Genomic DNA, 9,584 nt, shown 5'->3' on the forward strand with positions numbered 1-9,584 from the left:
CTTGTCTCCCACACTCACACTCACACACACACACACACACACACACACACACACACAAACACAAACACACATACACATACACTCTCCTCCTCCTCTTCCACATCCTCGCACTGTAAATAATCTTAGATCAGACTGTGTAGATTTCTATACTCCATAGATAGTGTGATTTCTTTGCTTTACTTTGTTTATTTAGAATAAATGCCCTTTTGGAATATACATGCTGTCCATTTAATGTTATTATTGATCAGTTTTCCAAATTGATAGTTTAGTAACTTAATGAGACTAATTTAGGTGAATTGGCTATCTTTTCTTTGTTTTACAGAGTGGCGCCCCAGCCAGAGGTGACTTAGAGTAAATCAAGTCATGTCATTTATTTTATTTAATAATAATTTCTGATAATGGACTGTCACTCCACCCTGACCTCTGTTTTGGGTCATTTTTTAAAAAACAAAACAGAGCAGAATTTTTTTTATTTTAAGGTATTTTCTCATAATATTATTGCAAATGTGCTTTTAAATGTGTGGGTTTTTAAAAAATATATATATTTCCAAGAGGGGACTTTCAGATTTAAACAATCTCTACTTATCAGAGAAGAGACGTCCACTGACTGCAGCCAAACAGACTGTAGACAGTAAAAATTTACACTTGTAATGGGGTATTTCACTGTTGTATTTCTACTATCATTCCCATACGTCAGAAAGTTATTTTAAAACACTGTAAGCTGCTTTTTACCAGTAAAGTAACAGTTGAGCAGAATTTGAGGACGAGTCGGAGAGATATGAATCAAAAGATGAGAGTGGAGGAGCTGCTCCTCGTCCTGGAATGTAGAAAAGCTTGATGAATCCTCCCTGTCTGACATTTAAAGGTTTAATCTTGTGAAAATGAATAATTATTTGGTAAATATTTGAAAAATACGACTAATATTTCATATTTTATAGCAGTTTAAGATCAACATTTTTGTCAATAAAGAGGTAAAAACGTTCTATTTTTGTTGTTTTTTTGTTCATATTTAGTTTATAAATATTCATATGTATATAATTTCAGTGTATTTAGTTCATGATTTATTAAATTACACAGTTTGTTAAGTTACTCTTTTATAGTCATGTATTTGTTTAGATATTTCTATGAATTTATTTATTCAGTAAGCTAGTTATCTTTTAGTTTTTTGTTATTTGATAGCAGTGGTGGGCCGTCAGGGCCAGCAAGGCCTTCTCTGCTGGCCTAACATAACTAGAAATCATGATCATAATTATGATAAAGGTTAATTTAATTTTTAATTTTCTTTCCCTAAATATCTAAAAGTATTCATATTCTCTTCATGTCATATTATGCTCCTTCCAGTGCTGTTGTTTTTAGGTTAGAGTTTTTATCCAATCAGAATTCAGCTATCTTATGTTGCCAGGCTGTATGAAATCTGCCCGGGCCTTCAGAATCAACGATGCGGGCGTCTGTGCACTGTAAGTGAACGGGCAAATACAGTTGATAGATAGTTGCGATAGCCAATCGGATCACGAGTTGTGTCAGTATGGCCCTCTAGCTGGCCTCACGTTGAACGTGACATTTACGCGTCCTGTGATTGGATATGGATACTTACTAGTTTGAGCCACGGCAGTGCTATGCAGATCAACAGAGTCACACCCGGCCGGGACTGTTAACGGTATGTAAATAATCTGGCGCATTGGCGCAGCTGTGGGGTTGTACTCAAAGCAACAAGTCACAGAAAGTCGTGATATGTCACGTTTTGACATGAAAACGTTTTTTTACAAAGAGACTTGTTTATTGTGTCGCTGTCGCCAAAGTATGGCCGTCTTGTTAGTGTCTTTCTGATATTAAACTGCGATTTTGCAATGTATTGTACAATCTTGTTAAAGCTTGCATATTCTTTGTGGACTCATTTAATCAAACTTTTTGGAAAGATAATTTTAAAGACCCTTTTATTTTTAGCATATCAGATATGTTTTAATTGCTGATGCGGTATTGTTGATTTTTAAAATGCGCCGGATAATAGCCCATTTTGTAAACAACTGAGGTGATGCAATGCCTAGTAGTGCTTAAGTGTGTTTCTAACTACTCTCCAGTCCTGGTGTTATAAATGCTGGCAAAATGAAAGGTATTTATTGACTAAGTTAGACATCACTGAAGGCCTAAGTGTGAAATGCACCGCCCGCCACTGTTTGATAGGTATATGTTTGTTCATTTATATCTACTTTTGCTGCAGTAAATCTTCACTTGTAATGGAGTATTACACCGTAGTATTTCAACTTTTACTTCCATATGTCAGAAAGTTATTATAAATCACTGTCAGTATCATATGACAGTTTAGATCACTTCCTGCTGTTTTTAACAAGTAAAACTAAGGTTGAACAGACTTTGAGGACGAGTCGGAGAGATATGAATCAAGCGAGGAAACAAAGATACGGCTGTCCTGGAATGTAGAAAAACTTGATGACTCCTCCCTGTGTTGTGTAACAACAATGAAGCTGAACACTTGATAAGATGCTCACAAGTGAGTCACAGTCAGACAGGCTTCGTCTCTGAGAGGTGAAATGGCGCAGAAAGGAGTTCAGCTGGACCAGGAGACCATCTGTTGTTCGATCTGTCTGGATCTACTGAAGGATCCAGTGACTATTCCCTGTGGACACAGCTACTGCATGGACTGTATTAAAACCCACTTTGATGGAGAGGATCAGAAACCCATCTACAGCTGCCCTCAGTGCAGGAAGGACTTTGCATTGAGGCCCGTCCTGCTGAAGAGCACCATGTTAGCAGAATTAGTGGAGCAACTGAAAAAGACCGGCCTCCAAGCTGCTCCTGCTGCTCACTGCTATGCAGGACCTGAAGATGTGGCCTGTGATGTCTGCAGCGGGAGAAAACTGAAAGCCTTCAAGTCCTGTCTGCAGTGTCTGGCCTCGTACTGTGAGCAACACCTCCAGCCTCATTATGAATCGCCTACATTTAAGAAACACAAGCTGGTGGAGCCCTCCAAGAAGCTGCAGGAGAACATCTGCTCTCGTCATGGTGAGGTGATGAAGATTTTCTGCCGGACTCATCGCCAGTCTATCTGTTATCTCTGCTCTGTGCAGGAACATAAAGGCCACGACACGGTCTCAGCTGCAGCAGAAAGGAGCGAGAGGCAGAAAGAGCTGGAGGTGAGTCAACTCAACATCCAGCAGAGAATCCAGGGCAGAGAGAAAGATGTGAAGCTGCTTCAACAGGAGCTCGAGGCCATCAATCACTCTGCTGATAAAGCAGTGGAGGACAGTGAGAAGATGTTCACTGAGATGATCCGTCTCATGGAGAAAAGAAGCTCTGAGGTGAAGCAGCAGGTCAGATCCCAGCAGGAAACTGAAGTGAGGGGAGTCAAAGAGGTGGAGGAGAAGCTGCAGCAGGAGATCAGAGAGCTGAAGAGGAAAGACGCTGAGCTGACGAAGCTATCACAGACAGAGGATCACAACCAGTTTCTCCACAGCTACCCCTCACTGTCAGCACTCAGCCCGTCTACATCCAGCATCCAGATCCGTCCTCGCCGCCGCTTTGACCACGTGACAGCAGCCGTGTCACAAGTCAGAGACAAACTGCAGAACGTTCTGGGAGACAAATGGACAGACGTCTCACTGGCTGAAGTGAATGTTTTACTGCCGACAGCAGAGCCAAAGACCAGAGCTGAGTTCTTACACTATTCACGTGAAATCACTCTGGATCTAAACACAGCACACAGACTGCTGGTATTATCTAAAAACAACAGGAAAGTAACATTAAAGTCTCGGAAGAAGTCTTATTCTGATCATCCAGACAGATTCACTGGATTGTATCAGGTCCTGAATAGAGAGAGTCTGACTGGACTTTGTTACTGGGAGGTGGAGACGAAAGGGAGCGGATTATTTTGTGTAGCAGTCTCATACAAGAACATCAGCAGAGCAGGGGAGTCACATGACTGTGAGTTTGGATCTAATAACAATTGTTGGGCGTTAAAATACTACAAAAACAGTTATACATTTTGGTACAACAAAGTCTGCACTCCCGTCTCAGGTCCTCCGTCCTCCAGAGTCGGAGTGTACCTGGATCACAGTGCAGGTATTCTGTCCTTCTACAGCGTCTCTGAAACCATGACCCTCCTCCACAGAGTCCAGACCACGTTCACTCAGCCGCTTCACGCTGGAGTTCGTCTTCATTGGTCAGGCGACTCTGCTGAGTTCTGTGAACTCAAATAAACAGAAGTGCTTTAAGGCAGGTGGTCTCAACCTTTTTCAGACCCCTGACAAGACAGAACATACTGAGGACCCCTCATGTGTCCCTGTGAATAATTTAACTTCTGTAGTTTAGTATGTGAAATAAAAATACAAATGAACTGTATTAGAATGATTTCAGACATGTATTAATCATATTCCTTGTTTGATTGGAGCATTATCTGTTGATTATTGTGTGTGTTCAGGTGGGCGACAGGATCGTCAGTATTAACAGTCAGTCAGTCGACGGTCTGTCTCACAGCGACGTCGTCACAATGCTGAAGAACAGCTACGGAAACATCAGCCTGCAGGTACTTTTACTGCTCATACTGTGAGAGTACTTCTGAACATTTACTGTTGATACATTATTCTCATTATACTTTTGTAATTTTATGTTAATTTTAATAATTTAAAATGGACCGTAAAAACCGTGGAATTTGAGAATTTTTACCATGAAACTCTGGGCGGCCTGAATAATACCCGAATAAATTCCCTAATAAATGCGTTCTGGTATTCAGCATATTTACAAAGACGTTTCACAATGTTTAACCATCACTCCTCAGTGAAGTCTGAGAGCATTTACTAGTTAAATATCTATATTTAATCTAGTTATTATTCTGGATTTCACATGTTTATCAGGAGTCTGTTGATGCTGATTTAGGCAAATAAAAACAGCATGAATTTACCAAGAAAGTGAAAATATCAAACTCAGCATAAGTACATTATATTTTCTTTATTTGAAAGTGCAGCTCCTGAGTGTCTGCCGAGGAAAACAAGACAACTTCAATTCTAGTTTTGAGTTGAACATTTACTGTTGATACAATATTCTGATTATACTTTTGTAATTTTATGTTAATGGGGTTTCAAATGCGGGATTTAAAGTCATTGTGGAGTATTTTCACATTGTTGTATTTCCATTTTTTTCTTTTACTTCTGTTTTTTTTCTCCAAATAAATAACTATTTTAAAGACTTTTTATCATTGCTATATAAGCAGGGTATTTCATTGTCAACCAATTTAATAAAAAAAACTGAGAAAATAAAGAATAAATCAGAATCGATTAAATAGAAAACACCATTTTTAAATCACCACAAACATTGTTTTTGACATTCTGTATTGTACAAAAAAAGCTTTCCAATATAATTTAAAAAATATGTATTGTATTGATAGTGATTGATACTGAACATCCTTTGATAAATCTGTCTGGTTCTTTCTGTGTTTGATTTAATAACCTCCTTCACATCATGTTAGAAAACTAAATTAATGTTTGTCTAATCGACCTATAAATCAATCTGTAAATATATATATAAATCCAGGAATCTCTGTGTGTGTTTGTGTTTGTTTGTGGAGTGCTGATTGTGAACTTAAGATGATATAATATTTTGACTAAAAGATCTTTAATAGTTTTTCTGTGCCATTAAACCAGGACGAGGTAGCCTGTGGCTCTTCAGGTCCTCCACAGTGGCTCCCAAAATTAAGAAACTACGAAATGAAACGGTTATTTCTTAACATTTTGATAATATCATTGGTGTAGGCCCAAAGCAATTTGTCTCCTTCATTTGTAAAAATGTGTAGCTTATAAATAAAACAATGTTTTAACATTTCAGTCAACTAAAATGTGCATCACAGCTTAAGACAGTCTCCTGCAGCGATCATCAACTGGCAGAATAATATCAGGATTTCAAGATTTTGATACTGCAATGTTGTAATTTTTCTTGCATGAACCTAAACACACCGCGTAAAATTTAAACCACCGTTTAAAATGGACCGTAAAAACCGTGGAATTTGAGAATTTTTACCATGAAACTCTGGGCGGCTTGAATAATACCCGAATAAATTCCCTAATGAATGCGTTCTGGTATTCATCATAATTACAAAGACGTTTCACAATGTTTAACAATCACTCCTCGGTAAAGTCTGAGAGCATTTACTAGTTAATTATCTATAGTAAGAATGTGAAAATATCAAACTCAGCATAAGTACATTATATTTTCTTTATTTGAAAGTGCGAGTGTCTGCCGAGGAAAAGTCTGTTGGACAGACAACTTCAATTCTAGTTTTGAGTTTCCCTCGCTAGGTTAGATTTCCATTACAAAGAGAGTTTTCCAGGTGTCCAGAATCTGATTTGCACTTGGATCCCTGCTGCATTCTGACAAAATCATATTTAAAAAAAGCTCATTTAGACCTGTTAGAAATGTTGGTAGGCTAATCTAATTTACACTCAGAAGGCTGTTTTATCTTTATTGTGGGGCTCAAGATAAGTTTTGTGGCTCCATTTTGACATTTTTCATTGACATTGACATTTTTTTTTTTTTTGGCCAATAATGACTCTTTTGTTTGTAAAAGTTGCCAAATAAATGGACTCTATCTTCAGTAAATACTGTCCGTCCTTCCATTTGACTTGTTCACATTAGTCTGCCAAGTTTCTAAATTTAACGTCAGATAATTATCTTTTCAGAAGTCAGATGAAATCTCCTGATTCAAAGCTGATTTGGGCCTCATTGTTAGCCTGCACGCTGTTTGCCATCTCTACTAAATACTGTCCCACCTTCTGTTTTAAGTATTTAAAGTTAGTAACGTTGGTCTGCCAAACTTTTACATGAACTGCACGCTGCACCTGCCACAATGTTCACCACACCAGTTCAAATAATCAGGAAAACAAAAAAGTTCTGAATGTTCAGAAATTCATAAAATTTCTCGAATCTGCAGCCAAAATGAGAAATGTCAAATCATAAAGTAATATGGGGATTCTTATTAATATGCTCAGTGTGTCTGCAGCATGGTGTGTGTGTGTGTGTGTGTGGTGTGTGTGTGTGTGCGTGCGTGCGTGCTTGTGGTAGTGTGTGTATGTGTGTGTGTGTGTGTGTGTGTGTGTGTTATCAGTGTGCAGCAGCAGGCCTGACTGTTGCATGCTGGGAGGTGATATCAGCAGCAGACTAATGAAGCTCTGTCAGCTGCAGCAGCAGCAGATAGCAGAGTTTATATTTGGCTTTTTGCCCGTCGGCTCGTCGGTTTAAACTTCTCTAACTTCTGTTTCTTAGTTTAGTTTGTTAAAAAAAGTGTTTCACTCAGTCAGGAAGAAGTTAAACTTTTGAGTGACAGATTAAAAGTTAGTGAAGGTCAGATTTTATTTCAGTGTATCAGAGTCAGATTTAAATCTTTCATGATGTAAAAGTTTTAACAATAAATCTGATTTTTGGCCTTTGGAACATGGAGATATATTTTAATATGTGAGATAAATGTAATTCTTACCGTGGTCTCTGTAAAAAAAAAACAGTAAAATATAAGAAAAGTAAAATATCTGACTAATTATTATATATAAATGTATTGAGGTTACTTAATTTTTCACTCATCAGAATAAGTTTGACAACAAAACTTTCCACAGTGTATCAGAAAATGTTTAATTGCAAGTTAAATCAATTTATGATTAGAAAAAAAATAATAAAGTATTGAAATACAAAAATCTTGTGACACCAGAAGTTTTCTTATGAGTCCAAAAGTTTTACAAACCATCAAAAACTTTGTAATTTTTAATCATAAATGGATTTTACCTGTAGGAAACAGTTTTTGGTGCTGAGGCTGGCTGTTAATGTTTTTATGTTTTGGTAACACTTTATAATTCTCATCATTCACATAAAGTTTAATCAGATTTCAGTTATTTGTTGTTTGTCTGTTAACTGACTCTGTGGTGTTCAGGTGGTGGCCGACACCAACATCAGCGCCATCGCTACTCAGGTGGAGAGTTTATCCAGCAGCTGCAGCCTGACGACCAACACAGACACACACACAGCAGAACCAGAGTGAGTACACACACACACACACACACACACACACACACACACACACACACACACACACACTCATAATGATTGCTCACTTGTATCTGACACCTCCTCCTCTTCCCTCTTTCCTCCTTCTCCTTCTCCTCTCTCCCTCCTCTTCTTCCTCCTCCTTTTCCTCTTCCTCCTCCTCTCCCTCCGTTCTTCCTCCTCCTCTCCCTCCTCTTCCTCTCCTCCTCCTCCTCCTCCTCCTCCCTCTTCCTCCTCTTCCTCCTCCTCTCTCTTCCTTTTCCTCTCTCCTCCTCCTCCTCTCTCCTCCTCACTCCTCTCCTCCTCCTTCTCCTCCTCCTCCTCCTCCTCCTCCTTAGGGGCCCGCGGCCCCGCAGCATCAGTCTGGAGAAAGGTTCGGAGGGTCTGGGTTTCAGCATCGTTGGAGGTTTCGGGAGTCCTCACGAGAGACCTGCCCATCTACGTCAAGACCGTCTTCAGCAAGGTTAGCACCACGCTAGCTGTCCCATCCACTGCCAGTCTTTATGCTAAGCTACGCTAGCTGCTCCATCCACTGCCAGTCTTTATGCTAAGCTACGCTAGCTGCTCCATCCACTGCCAGTCTTTATGCTAAGCTAGGCTAGCTGCTCCATCCACTCCCAGTTTTTATGCTAAGCTAGGCTAGCTGCTCCATCCACTCCCCAGTCTTTATGCTAAGCTAGGCTAGCTGCTCCCATCCACTCCCAGTCTTTATGCTAAGCTAGGCTAGCTGCTCCCATCCACTCCCAGTCTTTATGCTAAGCTAGGCTAACTGCTCCCATCCACTCCAAGACGTTATGCTAAGCTAGGCTAGCTGCTCCATCCACTGCCAGTCTTTATGCTAAGCTAGGCTAGCTGCTCCATCCACTTCCAGTCTTTATGCTAAGCTAGGCTAACTGCTCCCATCCACTCCAAGACGTTTTGCTAAGCTAGGCTAACTGCTCCCATCCACTCCAAGACGTTATGCTAAGCTAGGCTAGCTGCTCCATCCACTCCCAGTCTTTATGCTAAACTAGGCTAGCTGCTCCATCCACTCCCAGTCTTTATGCTAAGCTAGGCTAGCTGCTCCATCCACTCCCAGTCTTTATGCTAAACTAGGCTAGCTGCTCCATCCACTCCCAGTCTTTATGCTAAGCTAGGCTAGCTGCTCCATCCACTCCCAGTCTTTATGCTAAGCTAGGCTAGCTGCTCCCATCCATTCCCAGTCTTTATGCTAAGCTAGGCTAGCTGCTCCCATCCACTCCCAGTCTTTATGCTAAGCTAGCCTGTCTGTGTGTGTGTGTGTGTGTGTGTGTGTGTGTGTTTCAGGGCGCGGCGGCGGTGGACGGCCGTCTGAAACGAGGCGATCAGATTCTGTCGGTGAACGGAGAGAGTCTGCAGGGAGCGACGCACGAGCAGGCGGTCGCCATCCTGAAGAAACAGAGAGGAACCGTCACACTGGACGTCCTGTCCTAACACACACACACACACACACACACACACACACAGCTGCATGCACACACACACACACACACACACACTTTGACTCTTGGACTACGAATCATCATGAACTC

The 9,584-nt window shown here is 40.4% G+C and overlaps 2 protein-coding genes across 2 annotated transcripts in view; both read left to right on the forward strand.

Annotated features, from left to right (window-relative positions):
- patj (PATJ crumbs cell polarity complex component) overlaps nt 1–9,584 on the forward strand; it is a 211,853-nt gene extending 202,269 nt beyond the window's left edge. The window contains 5 exon segments of the mRNA XM_059341129.1: nt 4,433–4,537; nt 7,922–8,025; nt 8,373–8,457; nt 8,459–8,497; nt 9,340–9,584. Of these exon segments, the coding sequence (XP_059197112.1) occupies nt 4,433–4,537; nt 7,922–8,025; nt 8,373–8,457; nt 8,459–8,497; nt 9,340–9,486 (480 nt within the window). The 3' untranslated portion in view covers nt 9,487–9,584.
- Nucleotides 1,239–4,367, forward strand: LOC131977709 (tripartite motif-containing protein 16-like). Its single transcript, XM_059341133.1, has one exon. It carries the CDS (start codon nt 2,547–2,549, stop codon nt 4,209–4,211), a length of 1,665 nt encoding a protein of 554 aa, XP_059197116.1. The 5' UTR covers nt 1,239–2,546; the 3' UTR covers nt 4,212–4,367.

This window comes from Centropristis striata, chromosome 9, assembly GCF_030273125.1.
Source record: "Centropristis striata isolate RG_2023a ecotype Rhode Island chromosome 9, C.striata_1.0, whole genome shotgun sequence".
In the NCBI taxonomy this organism is placed as follows: domain Eukaryota; kingdom Metazoa; phylum Chordata; class Actinopteri; order Perciformes; family Serranidae; genus Centropristis; species Centropristis striata.

Coding starts and splice junctions, on each gene's coding strand:
- LOC131977709 (XM_059341133.1), top strand. CDS start 2,547: ATGGCGCAGAAAGGAGTTCAGCTGGACCAGGAGACCATCTGTTGTTCG.